Source organism: Cyprinodon tularosa, unplaced genomic scaffold (genome assembly GCF_016077235.1).
Source record: "Cyprinodon tularosa strain WSP-4 unplaced genomic scaffold, ASM1607723v1 ctg63, whole genome shotgun sequence".
NCBI classification, from domain to species: Eukaryota; Metazoa; Chordata; class Actinopteri; order Cyprinodontiformes; family Cyprinodontidae; genus Cyprinodon; species Cyprinodon tularosa.
This window is the reverse complement of record NW_024039374.1, coordinates 361,923-386,565: the sequence shown is the minus strand read 5'-3', so window position 1 is coordinate 386,565 and position 24,643 is coordinate 361,923. Positions and strand designations below refer to the sequence as shown.

Here is a 24,643-nt window from a genome sequence, read left to right as displayed (position 1 = left end):
AGAGGAGGAAAAATGGGGATAAAGATGTTGTGAAAGAGGATGCCAGGGCAGCAGAAGCTTTGTTTTGCGTAGAAGGCTTACAGCCGTACATGTTTGAGCCCTTGCCTCGCAACGCTGCCAGTTCTGTTAGCTATATACCTGCCGAAGACACAGACATCTATCCCCGTGAACGCTGGGACGGAACTCAATGGTAAAGTAAATTATTCTTATTTCAACCACAGCATATATTAGCTGCAACATTTGAATCAAGATTTATATGACCGAAAAAATTTGATTGACAGATGACTGTTGATATACGATTGGCCGAATTTAGGTGTACAAGCTGACATATAACTAACTGGCCTGAATAAGATAATGAGAAAAAAACCCCCACAGATTTTAAGACAGGATATTTTTTTAAATCGAAATTTTCGAACTTTTCGGACAATATATTCTGATAAAGAGTACATTTATATACATGTTTAAGCCCGAATGATTTGAAATTTAGATATGACTTTCCTACGACTTAAAGTAATTTAATAATTAATTTTGACTGCTCTCTGTATTTATTTTTTCTAATTTATTTCATCTGTAAAAGAAAGACCAAATTGTAATAAATTCATTTCAATGATTTATTATCAAAACCACTATAAGATCACATTTCACAAAAAGAAAATATGTTGTCAAAACTCACTGTAAAAGGACCGTGGACCAGTAGGGAAGCTCACTGCCCTATTTGGGTGTTGTTGACTTCCTCTTTCAGTAAATGACATAAAATCCAATCAACTGGTCTCCACATGTGCATGATGGGATGGGTATTGGAAGCTATCACATATACTAACTTAACTTGAGGGAAGTTGAAACAACAAATGTAAATTATGCATGCATCTATGGACAGAAAAATGTATGACTTACCTCAGATTTAAGCCTTTCGATCTCAGTGTCCTGGTCCTCCAGCTGAGTCCGCAGCTGATTGGCAGCCACCTTTTCAGTCTCCACAATTTGCACAAGGTGGATGTACTTCTGCATCAGGACTTCTCTTTCAATTATGATATCTGAATAACTGCAAAACAGGAATATTTTATATGCAAACCACAGTTCTATTAGCACACTATGTTTTTAATCTGGAATAATAACACAGTGAAGAAAAATTCCAAAAAGACAAACACATCATAGGATAATCTGATCTTTATCATTTCCTAACTATTGAAATCTTTGGAGAAAACAGTAGGTCAGGAGACAATTCCTTTTTTCCAAAGATCCAGCCTCAGTTGAATAAATATAATAAACTGTGTTGAAACTGTACTGAGATTTCAGTAGCATTTGGATTGATTTTGTAATAGTGATTAAAATTTGCTTTAAATATGATATGTGAGCTGAAACATTAATGCACCTTAGGCCAGTGTTGGGAAAGTTCTCTTTCTACGTGAACTAGTTCAAAGTTCAGTTCACACATTTTAAAATGAACTAGTTCAGTTCATAGTTCACAATTCCAAAAAACGAACTAGTTCATAGTTCTTTTTTTTTCATTTTTTTTTCATATATTGCTCAATTACACCATAGCCTACTGTAGAACCACAGACAGCAATTATTTTATCAGTTGTAACTCTGAAACTGTGCGTCAGATTTCATCTTCATATCCAGTTTTGAATCCTTATCCAACCAGGGTTTACATTAGCATTGAGGGGACAGCATTTCCATTCACTTCACACTAGTAGCAGCTGCAGTTTTCACCCCTACAGTATATTCTCAAAAACATCAGGAAAAATGTGCTGCTTGAATGGTCTTTTTTATGAGTAATTATTAAAAGAAAAATAGGAAAGTAGTCTTTAAGGTGCAAATGTTTTTTTTTTATTTTAATATTTTTTTCCATTTGAAATTCCATTTCAATACATACTAAAAAGGAATCCTGGAAAATTATACCAGGCAGGTTTAACAAACAAGTTACATGGATAGTAAAACCCTCAAGAACAGGGGTCTTCTTTTCCAGACCAAGAACCCCCAAACTGATGGCGAGATGGAGCGGGGACCCCCTAACTATATATATTGTATGAAATTGTGTCCTATAGTCACTCTATTACAGATGGAGTAATGTAAAGAAATTAATTTCTCCCTGGGATTATTAAAGTTTTTCTGATTCTGATTCCTGGTTGATGGGACAGGTGTTGTGAAGGAAACGGTGCCCAGCTTGAAAGAGCTCCTGTGTGTCGCTGAATGTGAGCATTGATGACTGAAAGACATCTTTTGTCTCCATTTATCTGTTTACTACACTGTGTTGATTTCATGTTAATGAGTATTTAAAGACATTTCAATTAGTGGGGGGAAAATGCGGGGGGGGGGGGGGAATATAAAAATATCAACTAACCATGCAGACCCTCATGCAGTACCTCCGTAGACCCCCTAGGGGTCGCGGATCCCCTGTTGAAGACCTCCGCTCAAGAAGATTTTACTAACACAAACTGAGGGACCAGGCTGAGGTAGGAATTTAAGGTTACTGAAGTGCGGATTTTTTTACTGAAAGCCGGCGGGCAAACTTGTTGCCATCATCCTCACCGACCACCTGGTCATAAACCTGTTTTAAGTCGCCTCCATGCTGCTGTAGCTTCAACGCTGCATTTTGTTTTGATGACGCACGCGGCTGTAGGCTACGAGCCTGGTAGCTGCTGTTGCCAGATTGGGTGTTTTTCCCTCTACATATTAAGGCCTGTTTACGGTGTGATTTAGCCGGGGTTTCGCCTGGAGGGCTTTATAGAAATCTGGCAACCGATTGAAAGGAACTGAACTGAGAGAGCGTGCCGTTCACAGACACCAGAATGAACGAGTTCACAATAACGTTCATCAGGCAATAATGCAGTACGTTCAGTTCACGTTCGCCCAAAATATGAACGAGTTCATGAACTTTCGTTCAATGAATGCGTTCAGGCACAACACTGCCTTAGGCAAACATTAAAGGAAAAAACTAATGTAGAAAATGTAGTATATTCCTTCTAAATTACAGGAGTTAAGAATAAAACTGACAAGAATTTGATTTTAGTCACAGCATACTATATTTGGTTTATTGTGGTTTGATGGTCAGGAGCAACACAGGTCAGGTATAAGAAACTGTCAATCTTCTGTAATTAAAGCCATCAATTTTAGATCAAAAGTTCCCTGAAATCCTTTATTGCTATGTCAAATGCCAATAAAGAAGCTCAACTTAGCACACCCTCTGTATTTTTCTGGGAACAATCTTTATCTTTAATGTGAGAAAAGCCATTGCACAGATCTGTGATCAGAACAGACAGACAATTAAATGTGCTTTTTAAAGAAACATGAAAGATGTTGGGTTTTGAACAACAAAATAAGGCAAACCATCCTGGCTTTTAATAAGTTGAAAGGGTCAACATTTTTGAGTGTGTTTCAGTTAATCAGAAACCATAAGACTGGCGACTAGAGTCTGTTTAAAGATGCTTTTGTTCTTGAAGATCTAACAACTTGTGTGAATCACAGCTTTAGTATATTGTATTTAGCTAAAAACAGTGGCACTCGGCATTTTCTTTACTAGATATGCACTGATCCAGTTTTTGTTTCCGGATCCAATCCAATAGAATTATCTGGGTTGAGCGTATCGGCCTATATCTGATATCAATCCAATTCAACTGTTGGATAAATCAACGATATATCTTGCCATGTGAGTGAAGTCTTAAGCCTTTACATAAAGATGGTTAAAAGGGTAACAAAATGACACAGATATAAATGCACTTTCTATTGATGAGCAACAAAAAGGCACAAATAACAGTAAGACAGCATAAAGTGCTTTGTATTGGATCTCTAGCATTCGATTTCAAATCACCAATATCTGATCCAGTTGATTAGCTGATATTTGAGCAGACATCCGATCCAGGTATTGGATCGGTGCATCTCTAGTCTCTACCAGTCTTACAAGTCTATTTCACCTGTAACATCAGAATCACTAAATACCAGTTATTAGATCTTCACTTTTTTCATAAACAAGATGAAAGAATCCATTAACTGCATCAGTAGTTTCAACAGTACTCAGATCAGCAAATCTGGGTTCAACCAACATACAGCATTCTCATTCATTTACCTCTTTTCTTCCATTCTGACTCATGTTTTGAACTTTAGGAATAGGGTCAGAGAATCACTGATGACTATAATGTTTAATCACAACAGAAATCACCCTTGTATGTATGATTTAACCTTATGTACAGTACCTTGCCTGCTGGATGGCCTCAACCCATTCATCACACTCATTCTCCTCATCCGTCCGCAGCTCCAGAGGTTTCTGTCCATCGTGGCCAAACACAATGAGGAAGTAGTGCTAAAAGAAAAAAGAAAAAACACTCAATTAGATAGTAAATACTAGATCAAATATTTTGCTTTATAGCATTACTTTTTCCGCTTCATAGCAATAAAGATTTGGGTTTATCAGTCGGGATGAGTTTCAATCATTAGTACATTTTATTTGCAAACAACTTTCCTATTCAGGTTTTCAACCGACACAATTTCAGCAATAAGCTGGGTGCACACTGTAAATATTGCAAATGATTACAATATCAAATCAAATATTATTAATGTCCCATAAGGGAAAGTGAGCTGATATTACAAATTAGGTTTATTTCCACTTTGGTGCTGTGTGTGGATATGTAATGGGAGGGTAGGTGGGAATCTGCGGGGTATTAACATGTGACAATGATAAGAGTGCAAAGGATTATGGGGTATTAGCTACAGAAGAGATCCAATATCAGCTGTGTGATTTTATTTATTTTTTTGTAAAATTTGAACAGGATAGGTTAATATATATGGTTTCTGCTTACGTTGGTTTCTGCGTATGTTGGGTATCAGGGCTGAAATCAACGTTAATGTCGGATACTGATATAATCATAATTATGCACTAAGCATCAAAAGTTTACACTTATAAAAGTCACATATTTTTTCCATTTGTATTAGGCAACAAACAAAATTAGTAATACATTTTAGTCAGAAGTACCTTTCAAGAGGTTTCTTCACAAATACGGATGTGGTTATTAGAGTAAATGCTATTATATAAAAACAAGTGAAATAAACAAGTAAACTAAAGGTCGTGGAGAATGTTGAAAGTAAAGATGTCCTTAATAACATCTATTCTTTATTATACCAGTCTGGGTTATTTAAAATGCTTCCATAACAAATTCGAAATCGGAAAAGCTTTTCATTCAACTATGTTATTTACCGTGTGTTTTCATGATTATGATAGAAGAGGCTGGTGTGAGGTTTTAGAAGTATGAACAATGTCAGGCTGAACAATATGGAGCGGAAGCATGAACAGCATAGGCGAGTCAACCAAAAAGCATTGCACCTGACATCTCCTGACTTTTTATCTTCTTGGCATTTTATAACTTGTGTCTCTGATGTTCCCCAATTAAGCTAAATACCAGGTGCTGCAGCAGAAATTCTAGTGTCATGAATGTCAACAGCTTGTAAGCCTAAGACACCAATGGTAAAAGCTTGTTTTAGTTTAAAAGGTTTCTTTGCATAATATTGTCAGCAGTTAAATTAAAATGCTTTGATGTGCGTAACTTAAGATTACTTACCAAATTCAATTACATCTTAATTAAAATAAAGTGCTTTCTTTTATGAATTACAGTGCTTATATTTTCTTAACTTACAACATTTGCAGTATTCCAGCAGGGGATCTGCTTTCATTCAGAGTGGAGAGGAAACTTAGCAGGAACCTAGCAGTAGTTACAGTATTATAAATTATTTACATTATTTCCAAATAAAAAGACTCCTATAGATGTACTGCAAAGCGAAGTCTCAAAGATATGTTTTGAAATTAAAGATACCAATTAGGTTATGCATTTACTGATATTAAATCCCTGATTACCTTGACAGCAATATAAATTTTATCCCAATGGGAATAGCGACCAAACCTGACCCGGTGACGGTAGGCGCGCCCCGTGCTTCCCCCAGCCTGCCTTACCGGGCAGGTGGGGGGCAGCTGCCATTACCGGGTCAGGTTCGGTCGCTCCATCCCCCACTGGCTCCCTCCCCATGCAGGCTAATCCAGACCCAACCTGATTTAAAGCATTTATAAATTACTCCATGTCGTCTGACGACATTGTCTAAATTCACTTGCCCCGCTTCTCCTGTTAATATGGTAAGGCCCTCCCAAGCATCTGGGACCAGGCTGCACATGATGCAAATTAGCCAATGAGCTGTCAGTATGGGTTGCTGCTGTGAGCCAATTTTAGACACAGCAGGCAAACCTGTGGCAAACCAGGCAGTGAGAAAGGAGAAAACGATAAGAAAAAGTGAGCAGAGAAAGTGTAGACTGCTGCAAGAACTGCGGTGAACTGGTGAAAGAAAAATGAAATGACCCTGCACATTTTGAGTATGTTTGGCTCAACTTGGTGCTGTGAAGCAGGATTCTCCACCATGACCATAATCAAAAATAAATATAAATCCAGGCTCAAAATTAGTACTTTGATATGTGCTTGAGAATAGCTTTGTCACCATTCAAACCCAGGTTTAAAAGCCTTGCAGGGCAGCCTAAAACCCACTGCTCTCATTAAGCCATATAAAAAGGAAGAGAAAACAAACAGTTCAGGTGTTTTATAAAATATGTGAATCAGGAAATTGTCTATATACCAATATAATTTTTATTCTTTTCTAAATTGTCTAAATTGACTATAGAAAAGACTTCAATTATATCAGGACTCTGGCACAGATTATTTTAACATGCAACAATAGCACTGGAAAGCTTGGAAGCAATGTATTGATAAACAACAAAGAGGGGTAAAGGGAAAATCAAGATTTATAAAACAAATGTTGGCATTGGATGATTATTTAAATAAAGAAAGACAAAGTGAGGTAGGACTGATGATTCAACACAGTCATTTGCTCACTGAAATAAACATTGTGTCGCCTGCGCTTCCCCTCTCTACCAGTCTATTATCATCACCATCAATTAGCCTGTTCTCAGCTGGCCTCTTCCCTCTCTATCACTTTACTGTCTGTCTGTTTTTATCAATATGAGTGTGAACGTGTTTTAAAAAAAACACAGGCACATGCCATCACAAACAAGGACAGAGACACACACCTACAGTAAAAAACACACACATATAAGCACGATGTGATGCAATAGAGGTTTTTATTCAAATGGCTGTGTCCTGGGGCAGTGGGTTACCAGAAGAGCTGCTATTCTTAGTCAAGGAAAACAGAGAAGACTGAACTCTTCATGGACTCTCAGCGCTCTATCCTCACTTCATCCATCTATATCCTCCTCTCTCTCTATGGTTGCAGTTCACCTATCTTCCCACTCTACCTCCTCTGCATTGCTCAGGCGGTATCCTCGCCCCTCTTGTTGTCAAAACCTACTCCTCCTACTCCATCTCCTTTCATTCTTTCACCTCTTTATGTTCCTTACTCTGAAATAGAACTCAGTGAAGCAAATGGGGTTCAGAGAAAGGACGTTTGCCCTGTAGGGTTATAGACGGACTTAGGCCCTGCAGTGGGGAAGCGCTGAGAACTAGGGAAAGATCACTGAAACGTGAAAATTTAGAGACCCTCCTCCATCTTTATCTACATCTCATTTGTCCTTATCCTGCTTATTATGTATCTGTAATACAATTCAGCATTCAGCTGCGTGTTACTACATCAATAATAATATGAGATGTGCTTGGAAGAGAGAGAGAGGAAAGAAGGGCAGAGATACACACAGTAATATTTCCTAACCAAGTATATATTTCCTAAATCTTCACTGACCAATGAGGAAATATTCCCATGGCAAAGCTTCATTTAATTCTTTTGTTGTGTTTTATACTTCCATTTTCTGCTATTTGATTCCACCATTCATTTTTAATCCACTAGTTTCAGAAATTAATGGAAAGCAGAAGCTTGTACTTCCATTGCTGTCTCAGTTGAGTAGGATGTCTGTCACTTCTTAGTATCCACAAAATCCATATTGAATTCCCAAACTGATTGTTTGAAAAAATTGACCCATTGAACATGGGTTGATGTCACATCCGCCAAACAGCATGCACGTTTTTGACCTGAAGTAAAAACTACAGGATTACGTCGATGTCTTACGTAATTTCTGTGATGGCTACTTTTTACTTTTAAAAATATGATGTAGTAATGCTACTCCTACTTGAGAACCTTTTTTTTTCAGGTACTTAATGCATTCTCACAGAATGTATCATGGATTGCAATGGCAAAGAAAAAGAGAGACATATTCAGAACATGGTAGTGAGAGCTGCCTCACTGCTTCATGTAAAAAAAAAAGGACAAAAAAGATTTTAAAAAAGTTATACTCTAGATTTACTTTTATGCTTTAGCAAGTAAACAATTTCTTCTTTAGGTTTAAACCTCAGTGATTTTGAGTGTAATATGCTGTATATACAGTGCTGTAATGACTAAAAAACTGTATCTGTTTATATAAATCCAAGTTGCTCTATCAGATCAAAAGTTGCTCCAATATATTAGGCTCCAAAATACAAAATCACGTTAATCCATCCCTCCCTACCTCTTCTCCCGCATATTACGTCAAGGTCACGGTGGAGCCGGTCCTATCTCCAGCAGTCTACTGTCAAGTGTCGGGGTACACCCTGGACAGGTAGCCAGTAGCAGGGCAACACAGAGTCACAGAACCGTACACACAAACATTCACACCCAATTTAGAGAAGCCAATTAACCTAACAGACATGTTTTTGGAATGTAGGAGGAAGCCAGAGTACCCGGAGAGAACCCATGCATGCAGTGGGGGAACATGAAAACTCCATGCAGAAAGACCCTGTTCCGATAACCTAAGATCCTTTTGCCTCAAGACAACAGGGCAACAAATTGGTCAGAAACCATAATTAAAAAAATAAAATAAAATATGCAATTATCTCATAGTTTGGCAAGGATTTAATTTTGAAATTCAAAACTTATCTAGAAGAGTTTGGAATTACGTCAAATTAGCTTTTACCTAATTTAGAGCGATTAGAAGGTGTTAAAACCAATTCAAAATGCAAATCTTAGACGCAAATAAAACATTATTTGGTAAAATAACATTTTGTTAAATTATTTGCTTAATCAGAAATCAGTAACCTTTTAGAGAATTTTCTTAATCTTTGGTAATCACTGCTGAGCAAACAGTTAAGTGTTAAGTTAAACAGTGGAGCTAGTAGCAAGCAGAGACGAGGAGACTCAATTAATAAAAATGGACCCTGATATGCTCATTACATTTGATTACTAAAGTATGAACATATTTTGACAGATGCTTACAAGAGGTGTTCAATAAGTTTGATCTACCTGAAATTTTGCATGTGCAATTATTTATATATCTATAGATCAAGTGGGAAATTACAGCTCTGAACTAACAGGCTCCGTTTCAGCCTTGACTCTGTTCAAACAACTGTAAATCAGAAACCACAATTATCCTGGAGCAGTAATTTTCCAATTAATCTTTAGAGATATAAATAATAATTTAGACTTTTTAATCAGTTGAAGAATGGCCAAGCTAGACTCGAATCTGACATGATGAAACACACGCTTTTAACAGATAAATGGATTACTATCAGTAACTAATCTGGACAGAATTTCAGAACTAAAATCTAAAAAACATCTTTGTTAAAATTGTGATTAAAAGGGTCAGTTAAAGATCAATGAAGCTGCGTTGTGTCTGAGGACAAAATTAAATAATACGTAGATATCTAAAAAGTAAAATGAGAACAGTGAACAGGACCAAGAGTAAAGAATCAGACTTCCATTCCTCTTAGATACAAATGTTGGTCTGATGTTCTAAGTCTGAAATGCTGATTTAGTTTGACCCTAATTGTATACCGTCTCTTTCTTGCTGTTGAATGATAAACACTGATTTTAACAATTGGAAGTGTGAAGAAGATCTTTTGTGACCTTTTGATAAGTTGATAATGTGCTCCTCCTGTGAATTAGTTAGTAGGCCACTTTTGGATAGGTTCATACTTCCTCCGTTTATAAAGTCCACCTTCGCCTAATCTGGCTTCTTTTAGCCCTTCATAGGGCCAGTAACTGTTTTGGTTACTTGCTGACCCATTACAAGTAGAAGCACAAGATTTATATCCAGGAATTCAGCAAAGATATTACTACGTGGCAGTACACATCATTTTGGCGTTTGATCAATTAGTTGAGCCATTGGATGTGTTAAATTGTAAAAAAAAAATTAACTGTAAATTAAGCTGGAAAAAAGCAAATAAGTTACGTTAAAAAGGTGAAAAGCTAAGTGAAAAGGTTAAAAAGCAATTTCAAAAGTTTAAAAGTAAAGTTAAAACATAAATAATGTAAGTGCCTGTGTCAGCATTTATTTAAGGTTATGTTCTAATAAAACGATGTGCTCTTTCATTTGTTATATTTTTTTTTAACATACTAGGCCAAGAAACTGTTTGTTGTTATTACATTGACCTTGATATCTGCCATAAAAAATCTCACAGGGGTAACTTTCTGAAGGACTGGTGTGGACAGTCCCCACCAATAATCTCTGCTTTTTTCCCCTTTCCATTCATTTACTTTAGCCAAAGGTAACAGAGGTTGGGTGCAGCTAACTGTGTTCATAGTTGTAATATTCTACCTCTAATAAACTCAAACGGACTACAGAATACACTGTTCTAGCCCAACGGGGCTATAGGTTTATTAACTCTTAACCAAAACTACAAAAATGCGTGTCTTCCCTGGCTCAGTCACAGATGTAACGCACAAAAGAGTCCGTGCGGACAACAGTTCCCATTGATACAAGAGTTTTTTGAGTCCGTTTATTTTATCCAATCTCATGCTGCTCCCTTGTCCCGTCTCTCAGTGTAACATCATCGGATCTGTCGCTTTGAGACATCTGATTTGCGGTCGCCTTTCCCTGTGTACAAAGTAGCAACATGGTTGGAGGACAGACACACAGCAGCACTCACTGAATATTAACCAGCTGCTGCTTCAATATTTAAGAAAACGTTAGGAAAAGGGTTGGTTAAAAAAATTAGAGACCACTAAAAATCAGTTTGTTAGACATACAGAGCTTTTTTAGCTAAAAATGGCAGCAGACTGTAAGTTTAAACAAGTTAGTAATATAATGAAATAAGCTTCAGAAAACATAGTTTAAATGTTGTGTTCTTCTTTACTAGTTAAAAAAAAGCTTCTCAGAGGACCAGACTCCAAGTTACAGGTTAAAATGAACACATATATGTTTTATTATTGTACAGAAAGAATCAGACTGCAGAGCTTCTACATATGTTGAAATTTTGTTTCTGGCATCATTATATTAGTAAAGAGGTTGATGAATCTTTTTAAACAGAGCACAGGGAGAAGTAGTATTTAAAGGGGAAAGAGATTTACTGGCATATGCAACCTGCAATAAAATATATTTGCCAAGTTAACCAGAAAGTTTACAGGAAAAAAATATGCGATGCTTAAATAAACTCAACATATCTTTTTGTCTTTTGTAGTTCAGCAAGAATCAGAAATAGCTGTGCCAGCCAACCCAGAGACAGCCAGACTCAAAGGACAAAATGTGAAAATGTAAATATAAGAAACCTGCAAGCAAATACTAATAGAGCAAAAATCAGGGTATAAATCATTTTTGAAATATAACTATTAATACATAGACTTTGTCTATAATTGATATGCAAAATTTGATTTTGCTGCTTGTGAAGAAGGATAATCACTGATGCAGCTTAAAGGAAAACCATCCATCAAACCATATTTTTCTGGGCGGATGGAGGGAATTGAAACTGTGCATTTAAGGGATGCATGATATATCGACTTTGGCATCGGAATCGGCTGTTATTTGTTATTTTCTTATACATTTATGTTTTAGGGCCCTATATATAATGCACTAAAAGGCATCTATCTAACAAATATAAATATCAGTGTGTTATGGTTCTCTTGTGTTGTCAGCAATAGGAAAGCATTTAATAAATATATGTTTGAGCTCATTTTCGGAAAATACAAAATCTAATGAAAGCGTATGGGTCGAGTAACTGTAGGTCCATCAGCTAACACCCTTAGACTGTTCCCACCAACTTTCATTACAAAGTTACAGCCCTGTAAAACATAAAGAGTTTAAATAGTGCATAAGGAACAAGGTCTTGTCCTGTCCTAAAATAACACTCTTAGTTTAAAATTTAGATTTTCAAAGTATTCCAGTTTCCTATAAAGAATTAAAGAGGTTATTTAAATGGGAAGAGATACAGGTAGAGGTAGAGAAACAATCAAAGAAGGGAAACTTTTGCTACAACTCCCACTCCTACACTTAATCATTGTTATATCAAACGCTATCTCCTCTGTAACACAGAGTTTTTTTGCCATGGCCATCTGTCTGACTGCTAAAGCTTGGTCAATACCGGGTTATGCAAGCCAAGATGCAATTCTGGAAGGAGTGTGGGCAAAAATTTCTCAACAACAACAACATAAGGGATTAACAAAGTCACGCAGAGAATATCTATGTCAATGTTTCTGATAAGGGGGGTTAAAAAAAAGGACCAGAACTATGGGCTGCACTTAGCTGAGACAGTGTGGAAATTGTGGTAAATATTGGTACACTCGTATACCTAAACTATTTTAATACCCTTTAAAGACCAGATAATTCTTTGTTTTTTCTTCGAGTTAAACTAGGTGTTTTACTGTTAAAATCGCAATAACAGCTTGCTAAATTATTATTTTCACATGATATCCCCCATTTGAGTATTGGTTAAATTGATACAGCATATATATTTCTATAACTTATTCACACTTTTTAATCCAAATGGAAAAAGAAATAATTATGTTTTATTTTCCCTAAATATCGTGTTCCATCTAATTTGAAAAGGAATCTGCAGGATCAATCGATTATTTTATATCTAAGTAAATCTAATGAGAAGCTTGGAGACATGGAGAATGTTGCTTCTGTTGCAGAGTAGAATCACGACAGGTTTCAGTCAATCACAAGGCAAACTGCACCGTACATCTACAGTAAGGCTGTGCATGTTTTTACAACATTGACAGAAATGATATGGCCTGGAGGAACAGCATCCTAGCACAGGGGGAACTTCCAAACTCGACACAGAAAAGTCGAGATTTTAACAAGAACCTTTTCGTTTCGGTTTTGAGGGAAGAGTGCACTGCATCAACATGATGCTCTACTTCTATTAGTATTAAACAGAAAAACAGTGTGGTATTGTTATAAATGTTGGATGTAACCTATAAAATCCATTAGAAAGTGCATATTTTCTATTAGAGAAATATGTAACATCCAGAAATTTTGCTTATCATCTCTAAAGCCATAATTCAAAATTGGCAGACCTCAAATAGGTTTCATTGCCTATTGCCTTATAAGTAAGAATCATGAATGTATATAAATTCGTAACATATTTTATCTATAATAATCCAGTAATACTGGAATATAATTCTCTAATCAGCAGTCAAGTTTATCTTTAACCAATTCTTCGCAGCAGCAGTGACCAAACAGCCCCAAGGCAGTCATTAATTTTTCATGTTGCAGCACCCCTTGCAGGAGTATCTGCATCATAGTGTAACACAGAAGCTTTGCAGTGCAAAGGTTAATGCACCCATTCTGTGCAATGTCCCTGTCAGACAAAGGTAAAAACCGAAGAGAACTTAGCTGTTTCTGTGGAGATAGTAAAAACATAGTGAGGTATCTGAGCCTTAATCAGACTGATTTGCTTTGCTTTCCAGCTCTACTGCTGCTTTCAGGTCTACCAGCTCTTTTCCCTTCACATCAGCTCAAGCATATCTTCCACTCCTTTAGGCTCTGCTACACAGTAGGAAATTTCACTGAGAATAATACAGAAAGGGAGAAAAGGTTAAAAAAGAATAGTTGAGACCTTTCTCTGCCCTTTTTAGTCGTCATGTTACAAACAACCAATTTTACACATGAAACTACCTATTGCATCTGATCTTCTAAGCATTCATATAACCAGAGTACTGTGACAGAATGACATAAAGGGATGTGTCGTACCACCACAGGGTCGAACAAGCACAATAAATGGCAGAAAACTTTATTATTCACAGTCAGCAATGCATTAGTGATTTTTAAACTACCAGATGTAAGATCAGTTAAAAAGATCTGTGACAGAAAAAAAAACTTTGTTTAAAATTGCTTCAATGCTCAACTTATTAATGAACTCAAAGAAAAATTAAGAATTAGTAGAATTTACATTTTACACAACATTACTCCTTTATAAAGAAATAATAGGAATATGTGAAGCAATGCTGGGATCCACAAATGATAAATACACCAGTGATGCAATAGTGCCGTCTGGTACCCTGGTACCACAGATGGACCTTTTTTTATCCTCTGGCTCTTCTTCAGAATCTTAAAGAAGGACCCATTTTGCTCATTTGATTTGGTTCAATTCAGCAAGGAGAAGGTTGAATATTTAGAGTTGAAGGTTTGATCAGAGCTAACTGTGTATGCAAACCCCATAGGCTGTTCAGACAATGGTAAACAAACTGCCATAGAGCATTTCTAGCAGCTTTATCCATCCATTTATCCTTGGTTCACAAAATGTATGTGTTTTAAACATTTGCATATTTTTTGCTGAACAGTATGAACTCCTAAAAAAGAATCACAGAACATAGAATATTCAAAGGTATTGTGTAAGATTTTGATGAATTTTTGAAAAGACCCGCCCTCTCCCCTTTAAAAAAAAATGCGCATGTACAACCATGTACCCGCCCCCAAGAGGGAATGCCTATTAAACGCATGTGAGAGCCTGCACGACTCCCATTTCACCTCGTGCACACTCTGTTTAAAAGTTGCTGTTTGCATCGCTCATACAAGCTTACTTTCCAAACGATCTGCAATTTTTCCACTATGTCAGACTCACCACTGGTAAGTGAAAATCGGGACGAGCACCTAGGACCGCCTTAAAGCTACAGTGTGTAATAATTACAGGGATATACAGTCAGAAATGTAATATATTATACACAACTATGTTATTTTATCATCATCTACGAGCTCAGCCTCTTAACCTTAATATTTGCGTTGCCTTAGAATTAGTTATTTATAATTACATAGGAGCGGGTCTCGCAGCCATGGAAGCAGACATCTTTGTGCTACGGCAGCGCAGAGCCAACAAACTAGTGATTGCGAGATCGCCAAAATGTCACAACGATGTAGTAAAAATAACGGGTATATTTATTATCTTAAGTCTACATGAAATCTATACCCTACACAGACTAATGAAATACTATCTGTAAAATTATCTATGTAAACAAACCTCATCACTTGAGAAGGTAGGTGATGCGGACGTCGTGGAAGACATTTTGTCCCGTAACGCTCGCCGTACTGTTGGGGGGGAGAAGCGGTGGGGGGGAGATGTTCATCTTGCTGCAGTCTGCAGTCTGGCCGCTAGATATCGCTAAAAGTTACACACTGTTGCTTTAAGTAAACATATCACCAGAATGACTGACAATCAGGAGGACCACTTATATATTGATGATCCACCTGGAAAAAGAACATCATCCACTACCCCTTTAAGTTTTAAAGTGACACAGAATTATTGTGAAGGTAGTTGACCCCTGATTATTTCGCATACTTTATTAACTTTAAACAGCAATTTTGTCAGAGCCAAGGGAACATTAGAAATGTGCGGTTGCTTCACATACTTAATGATCTCCAAAAAGCTAAATCTTAGCTTCTCCTGTCTAGAAAGATATTTTACTATCAAGATTAAACGCAACAACTAAAATGGATGACTCCCAAAAGTGGAGAAAGTCCCATACAGTTGCAGCGCATTCCTTCATAGACAGAAATTTGTTTTTAACCAGTCAAATCTGGCCAACTTCTTTGTCTCTGCCGAAGAAAAGGGTTTGCATAGCATGATGCCACACCATCTAGCTCCACTAAAAGAAAGTTAAATGTGCAGTTACCTTTCCGTCAAAAATGCCATTTACATAGAAACCAAAAGTTCAGCATGTTATAAATGGAACAGGGTACCTTCCATGTTTGCTGTTTCCCCTATATGACCTGTGGCAAACTTTGAACAGAATGAATAATGGCTGTCTTTCAGCAATTCTTTTCTTCAGCCCACTCTTCCACCACTGTGGACTGTAAGCCTAAAATTAATCAACAGATTCTACACCTGAGTAATGGATCTCTGCAGCTCCTCCGGAATTACTTTGGGCTTTTTGGCTTCTTCTTTAAATAATACTATTTTTGCCATCTTTGTCAGTTGTGATGGATAGATTGTTCTTGTAGTGTTTAGGTGATAGAGACCTATGGAGATAGATTTGTCTCAGTATTCAATCAAACAAACAGTAATCTCTCTATAAAAAAAAAAAACTTCAACAGATTTGGAATTGTAATTAAATATGTTTGTGTTATTGAGGTTAAAACTTCCAGAATTATAATGAAATATATTTCTTAATGGAATATTATTTTTTTAAGAAAAAAAAGTTTTTGCAAAGAAAATTTTTTTTAATTCAAATGACTAATTTTTTTCTCACAAAGAGAGTAAAAGTTATTTGCAAAACAAACTTTTTTGAGCATGTCATAAAGCTTTGGTTATGTTTCTTAAACTTTTTGTCATGATCTTGGCACTGATAAATAGCTTTATGGTTCTTTCCATTCACGTACCTAGCTCCATCTAGTTTCTCATTACTGTTCACCTTATCCACCTGCTCCGGCCTCTATTTTAGCTGCTTGCTCCTTGTCATCAGTGCAAAATAATTTTAGTCTTCACTGAGAGTTTTCTAGCGTACCCTCTGTGTTGTTCTGCTTGCCTAGTTCGGGCCTTTGGACTCCTGAGCCTGCCTGTTCCCGTTCTGATCTGTTTGCCTGACCTGTCTTCGGACTCCTGCTGTGGTCTGTCTTCTGACCTCGACTTGTATTTCCCTTCAGTACCCTCTTTGAACCTCTGATCTTCTGCCCTGGACTCCTGTTTACCTCGTCAACACCGGCTTTGATTTCGCCTTCTAGAAACTCCTGCCCCCTTTGTCTGCTTGCTTCTGCTCATCAGCCAGTTCAGCAGCCTTCTTGGCTTCGGCTCCTGGAACTCTCCGCTGTTGGAAGTCATCCAGCTTGATTCCACTCATTCTTCTGGGCACAGACTAAACTTTAAAAGCAGGTTAGTGACTCACACGCTCGTAATTGTCCTCAGTCAGATTTTTGCAGTCACTAACCTGAGTTTTTTTTACCTCTACAGAGATTCCGACCTTTTCCGCTCTAGCTGCTGAGTTGCAGACTCAACAATTAATAAATAAATGCTTTTGTGAATCACGTCTGTCTGTCTGTTTGAAATTCTGGGTCCACGGTTCTGAGCCCTGACACTTTTGGTTTTAATGCCTAATTTTTTTGGTTTAACTCAATATTTTGCGAGTGCTGGGAACATAAACATCCTGTTTGGGACCTCCATACAAAAATCTAAGATATGTCACTGCTGGTTAGTGCTAACTAAAGCTACAGACCACTCCAACTTCATAGCTTTTCCTGTTAAAGCTTCAAAGCTCTTCCGTTTTGTTCTTTTAATTCAAAAATCTTCATTGGTCAAAACAAAAAAAACAAAACAAAGCACTTGTTTAAGTTTAAGTTTAGGGATACTCCGATCAGGATTTCTGCTGCCCATCCCGGCACAAATCGCCCAGAGGGCTGATCACAGCTGATTACAATCACTGTGATTCACATATATTGGCTGTTAATTTTTTGATATAGGTTTAAATGTTAGAACTGGCTATCTGATCTGGCAAAACTGAATCATAAAATCACTCAATTTGGCAAAACATACAAAGAAAACTTGCAGGCACAATGAAGCAAGTATTTAGTCAAAAGGGCATATTGAACATCAACTAAAAGGCTTGTTACAGTTATACACATATAACTGTTTTCATATATAAATATCAGAAATCTGCAATATCAAATAATGTCAAAAAAGAGACCTCTAAAGAAGTAACCATAAGTTACTATTACTAAATCCAAACTGTCTAAGAGCCTGGCTTAATGGATGTGCAAACTGTTGTGCTGTTCTGGTTCCTACAGTACACTGTGTCAAAGAGTGAGGGGCTAAACCCTCCTCCTGGCTCTGATGTACTGTTTTTTAACAAAGCAGGGCAGATTACAGGGAAGAAGTAGATGAGCTTGATTGTTTTGTCTCCATAGATTATCTTGTCATGTTTGGACATAGCAAAGGTTTTGATACATATATTTAAATGCTTGTGTGATGAGACACATCTTGCAGCTTAAAAGTCATAGGGAAACGGCTATTCCAAATGTTGCAGTTCTGAATTCTCCCAAGTGATCCACGACTTTACACGAGCAAATAAAGTGAACTTCATTGGTTGTTTATCAAGGTGGCGGGATTGTTGTGGCGGAAGGTTCGCAAGCAAGTTTGGTTGTGGCCGGTTATTTGGAAGTATCTTGCTAACGACTTAGCACCTTAATGGTAGTAGGTTCCCAATGGGAAATTACATTGGGACCAAGTAGCACTAAATTGGTGATTTAGAAACAACACTGTCAAGGAAAGCTATTGACAGCGGAAACATGCAAGAGGAGGACAGTTTTGTGTCGGAGGTCATGGATGAGTCTCCTTCATCATACATTTTTTATTTAGAGGAGGAAAGTGGGGACGAAGTTGTCGAGGACGCCAGGGTGGCAGAAGCTAGGTTTGGTGTAGAACCGTACATGTTTGAGCCCTTGCCTTGCAATGCTGCCAGTTCTGCTCTATGCCTGCTGAAGACACAGACGTCCATCCCAGTGAACACTGGGACGTAACTCAATGATTCTTATTTCTTATTTCAATCATGGCTTATATTAGCTGCGACATATGAATCAAGATGCTATGTCTGAAAAAATTTGATTGACAGATGACATAGATATATGATTGGCTGAATTTAGGTGTACAAGCTGACGTATAACTAACTGGCCTGCATATGATAAGGAGAAAAAAAACACAGATTTTAAGACAGGATTTTTTTTTTAAATATAAATTTTCTACATTTTGGGACAATATAGTCTGATAAAGAGTACATTTATATATGTCATGATCTGGCCTGTTTGCTCTCCCTTAATTGGATATTTCTTTCACCTGTCGTTTTCCCTCCCTGCCTCAATTATCATTTATTCCTCTCACCTGTTTCCTTTGGTTTATATGCTGTTCAGCCTGAGCATTCAGGGCCAGATCATTAGATGTTTTCTGTTCAGTTCTGTTTGTTTCTAAGGTTCTTGTCCTGGATTCTTGCGGCCAGTGGAAAGAGGGCTTTGTGTCTGTCTCGTCTCCTGATCGTCCACTGTTCCTCCCCTGCTGAGCCCTCTGGGTTTTTGGCTCTGTACGCGGGGAGGTTCAGTTTTTATCCCAGTAAGCCTGACTCCAAGTTGGAGACCAGTTTAAAGGTCGTGCATGAAGTTCTGGTTCCACGTCCTGTCTGTGCTACCCTCTTCCACTAAGCCTGCCCGTCTGCACCTGATCCCATCTGCTTCTGTGCGTGACCGCGTGGTCACGCTTCTGGACTCTGTTTTGGACTCTGAACCTGTCTGGAACTTTAGGATGCCTGGAAACCTGAATCCTGCATGTTCTATCTGTTCCTGCCTGTTCTGTATCCCTGACCAGGATCGGCTTCCTGCCTCAATATCTCATCATACTCCATCAAGTATTTGTTTTTAAATGTCACATTGGATTTTTTCTATTGATGCATTTGGACCTGCTTCACCTTAGGGGAATTTTTCCATTGCAAGACACAAACTTCACATTACTTTCGAAGTACAAAACTTCCGCATGATACTGCTTAGGATTTCCTGTGAAGGATGTAGGGGACTCTATGAGCTGCAAAGTGAAAGTGATTGGTAATCATCGATCAAATAACTTTAAAAAAAAATCAGAAGTCTGTCCCAGAGGGAAGTCGATGAAGTATTGAATTAACTTAGGCTTAGGTTTTTTATCCTTCAATGTTAGGATTAGGTTTAGACCTCAAGAATTATATAAACCCTGTAGACCCGGCCCTGGCCAAACAAACAGAAGAACTACTAGAAAACATGATGAATTTCTGTAAAAGAGATATATCAAAAAATACCTCCCCTCCTCTTCTTGAAATCAAAATTTAATCCACAGTTCAATGGATAGCATTTGTTGATCTAAAAGCACAGATTCATTTGTGAGCTGTTAGATACTTAAAAGAAATAACATGCTTCCAGTTTTGCTAAGGGTTAATAATTACACAAAGATCTGCAAATTAGCAAATTCAAACTTGGGCATATGAGGGTGTTGAAGAACACGTTTCATATGCGTATAAGGGAAATGACGCTCTAGCCTTGAAGTGTTGGGGAATAAAATTGAGACAACAAAGATATCCATGTGACAATCAGGAGCAACTTTTGAGTAAATTAACATGCTGCTTTAAGATCTTATTGGTAAACACTTGTCTGACAAAAAGGAAGAAATAATTGGCTCCTTATTAAATATATATAAGAATTATTAAGGTTTGATAGGACCATCAGTAATGGGTCTGAAAGCAAATAGCATGAAGGAAGACAGAGGCCATTTTAGAAATACAAAAGAAGATATAACACAATATTGAGACTGATGAAAGCTGTTCACTGCCAATGCTCAGAGGTTTTGTTAATATACACAATAACAAACCTTCAGCAGTTTGAAGTAAAAACAATACCATACAATTGTCACTGAATGTATTAGGAGCACCATATATCAAGTTACTGGGCTGAAATAAAGAGACTCTCCCCTGTGAATATCTCTTTGATTTCTCAGCTCCTGTTGTGCTCCCACAGGTGCAATAATATGCTGAACGAAGCTTTATAAAATGCTCCATGGACAAGAGCAAAACAACCAAACCACTAACATAATGAAATCCTTGTGGACTCAGTAATACACATTTGAACCTATTTACTGCACTATCATAAATCATACTTGCCAATAAGAATAATGCTTTAGAGAGATCTGAAGCATGTTCTGCTTTAAAGGTAACAATTGCTCAATTAAAATGTAATTTGATCCATCCCAGGATTAAACTCAGTCACATATTTGGGTACTGGGTAGCACTGCTGCCTTTCAGCAAGAAGGTTCTGGGTTTGATTCCTGGCCCAGGGTCTTTCTGCATGGAGTTTGCATGTTATCTCCTTCCAATTCTTAAAGATAATTAGAGGTGTCTCATGGCTACTGAGGAAAGTGATCCACATTTATGGTACAAATGTCACAACCTTCATATAAGAGCAAAAAAATAGTTTTGTTTTAGCAGCTACAGTAATCTCTGGTCATCGTCATATATCTCCAGCCTAATAGTCCAATCTGCCTCCTGTTATAGTTCTTCTTTCCCAATAGAGCTTAAAGTCACAACACAACATTTTGCTGCTTTGATGCCAAAGTTAGTGAATATTAAGAGGTTTTTTTGTGTGAGTCCCACAGTGTGAGATAGGACATAATCAAAAGACCATAAATCTGTTTTATGATATTCTTGGGAATGGTTCCTAACCTGATCTAATAAAAAATAGTCCTCAGGAACCCAAACAACAAAACCATACTTGTCTTGATAAAATTGGTACATCATTTTCAACCTGCCCCAAATGTCAAAACATAATCTGATTGGCCTCAGCAACAATATAAATCACAATTAGGAGAGAATGTTCCGCAAAGATCACAAATCCTTAGTTATCCAGTGGTCAAGAAAGACCAGCAGGTACCGAGGAACAGAAAGCAGATATATTTAATTAGGTGAATTTAATAGCTTATTGCCTTGAGATGTTGTTTTTCTTTATCTATCTAACACACATAACCTATAGCTGACAGCTTGTTGACCGACAGAGACAACAATTAATACCTATTCCAAAAGGTTTGTCCGGATAAAGGCACACTATGTATTTATTCTAGCTTGCAGGAAATAAAAAACAAAAAAAACTTAATAGGAATATTTTCGATGAAAAAAAAACTAATAACGATTAGTTATTAGTTTTTATTTGGAGGAAGGAAGTTATTTGGAGGAAGGAAGTACAAGTCTGTTTATGCAGAGCAACTATGGGGAAAAAATGGAAGGAAAGTCTTGGAGAGTCGAGCAACGCAGTAATACCTTAACCAACCATTTTGTAGATGTAGAAGTCCTGAAGACACTTCACAATTAGGCACAAATGCAAACAGAATTGTAGAAATGAATGAGCGAATTAATAAAAGTTTTTCTTCGTGGTCTTTTCAAACTCCTCCCAGGCCCATGGTCTTGCCTCTGTGACTGGTCGGGCAGGAGCATGCTTGACCTCAAGGTACATGCTTGCTGCCTTGGGAGTCCCACAAGACAAGTACTCTTGATAGGACTCTTTAGCATGACAGTATCTCTCTCTGGGTTTTGGGATTGCCGCCACAACAGGCATCGCAGACCTTAGGACTACAGCTATGGGCATGTAATTGCTGTTCTTCTGCCACCAAACTTTTTTTGCTACTTATTTCCAATTGAATAAGGTAGATATTTATTGCCCAAAATCATAATTCTAGTGAAGCCTGTTTTTTTTTTTTTTTTCAATGAAATAATATTTTAATGAGTATACTGTTTTGGGACCAAGAGCTTTTCCTGTAAAGTAATACCCTCCCTTAGTGCAATCTGGACAGCTTTAAATTTTAACTCTAATGAAGCCCATAATGGCTTTAACACTTGAGAAAAAAACAAGAGGAAATTACAAACAGCCCTGCAGAGGGAAACAATCAGGCACTGGAAATAAATAAAGAATCAGGTTCAATTAGTGCGTAGCAGAGAAATCTCTAAGCTGGGAAAGAATTTAGTAGTGCTTCATAAAGACAACTAATCACATGCTCATGCACATGTAAATATTGCCCACTCAATACATCAGCAATAGCTGTGACCCTTCTTAAGTGTCTCACCTTTCTCTTGCATTATACAGTGTCCATTATTTTAACTGTACTTTTTTTTTACTTTCATGTTACAACCTCAAACGTAAAAGAACGTTATTGGGATGTTCTTTAACATACCAACAAAAAGGTGGGCTTTATTTTTGAAAGGCATGAAAACAGTAGATTAGTTCCAAATCTATAACAGACAAAAATACGACGAGTGTGGCCTGCATTTTTATTCAGCTTTAATGAGACAATGTGTTGTAGACTCACAGCTGTAATTACAGCTGCATGTCTTTTGAAGTAAAGCATATCTCTACCAGTTCAACACTTCTGATTAGATGGAGAGCTTTAATAAATACAATTGTGTGGGCGTGGTTTCATCGGCCCTACCGGACACACCCCCAGAATCTCATTGCAGAGAAAACAGATGTTTTTTCAATTACTTCTGGGAGCTGATTTTATATGCTTCGTTGCGCTTTTAGTCATTCAAGTTTGGATAATTGATTAATAAACATTTCCATGGTTTTACAAACTGAGAACACACATTTTTTATACTTTATGTCATGGATGAAATTTTGATTTCAGAAGTGGGGGGCGTAAGTATCTTTCAATATATCTTCAGGGTGTTTGACCATCCAATCACAGACCCAATTCAGTGGCGCATCAGATGTTTGTAAAGTGAGCCTCTCAGGAGTGACAGCGGTGAGAGCCAATCACACAAGAAAAGACGGTGGGCCAATCAGGAGCTTGTGGGCGGTCTGGACTCAGGGAAGCGGGTTTCAGCTTGAGCTTTGATTTTCCACTTGGTCCTACAAGTGCTCGACAAATATCTGTGTGTCTGTTTTTGGAAAGTAAAAAGTAAAGGGGACTAAAACAAACGTTTGAAAAAGTCAAACGTAACCCCCCAAATTACATCTTTACTTTACAAAAATATAGGATATAGCTCGATAAATTCCACTTAGACATAAAAATAAAAATAAAAAAAAATTTAAAAAAAAAGGAAAAACATTTTTTTTAGAGTGATCTTAGGTAAGAACATTGCTCTGTAAAGCTAAAATATCAGATTGGTTCATTGCAATGTGGCAAATTGCAAAAGTACTCTGATGTTTTCTTTGGATTGTTCTCCATGTTGCCACTGAGCTATAGCTGATCGCCGACCATACCCAGAGAGAAAGGCTGCCTCCAGGGGCACATTGTTATGAATACCCACTGCTGTTTACTATTTAGTGAAGCAAACACAGTTAGAACTCAGTCTGATTAAATCTAACTGTAAATATTTAGCATATTTTCATGTTTCATATGCAAGAGGGATTTTTTTGAAGAAGTGGAGCAGGCTAGAGTTGGAAATGAATTAGTCTTTATTTTTTACTTGCTGTTCATACTGAGATTATTATTTAAAAAAATTGCAACCTGACTGCAGAACAAGCCTAAAAAATTAAAATCTGATAAAAGAAGCCTATTACACCCTTAAGGCGAAAAGATTTTGTTTAGAAATACATTTGGATATTTTACTTTTTATTGTTTAAGATCTATATTTCTAGAAACAATATTGTTAAAAATAAATCATAGTTAAATTTATATTCAATGAATTATCAATATTAGCAATGCTAAATAAAGGAGATTGGCAACAAGAAGCAATAAAGACACATTCTATTTCTTATATGTTCAAGCTGTAGTGTTATGTTACAAATTATGAAATTTTGCAAGTTTCACCATCATTGCACATTTCAATGATCATATTTCTCTCGATTACAAGGGCACTTGATTTTTGTGTTATTAGTTTTTGTTTCATGTACCAACCAGTACATTTCCTTGAAGACAGCCTCACACCTAGCAACAGGTTGATCCTCATCTCCTGATTGAGATAAGACCTTTTTTCTCCTCCTCAGTAGGTGTTG

At 37.2% G+C, this 24,643-nt stretch overlaps 1 protein-coding gene across 1 annotated transcript in view; it reads right to left on the bottom strand.

Moving 5' to 3' along the window:
* Positions 1-24,643, bottom strand: part of rasgrf2b (Ras protein-specific guanine nucleotide-releasing factor 2b) — a 77,018-nt gene that overhangs the window by 42,843 nt on the left and 9,532 nt on the right. The window contains exons 2-3 of the mRNA XM_038308146.1: positions 4,194-4,300; positions 895-1,042 (exon numbers count right to left, since the gene is read on the bottom strand). Coding sequence (XP_038164074.1) covers positions 895-1,042; positions 4,194-4,300 — 255 coding nt within the window. The remainder of the gene's footprint in view (positions 1-894; positions 1,043-4,193; positions 4,301-24,643) is intronic.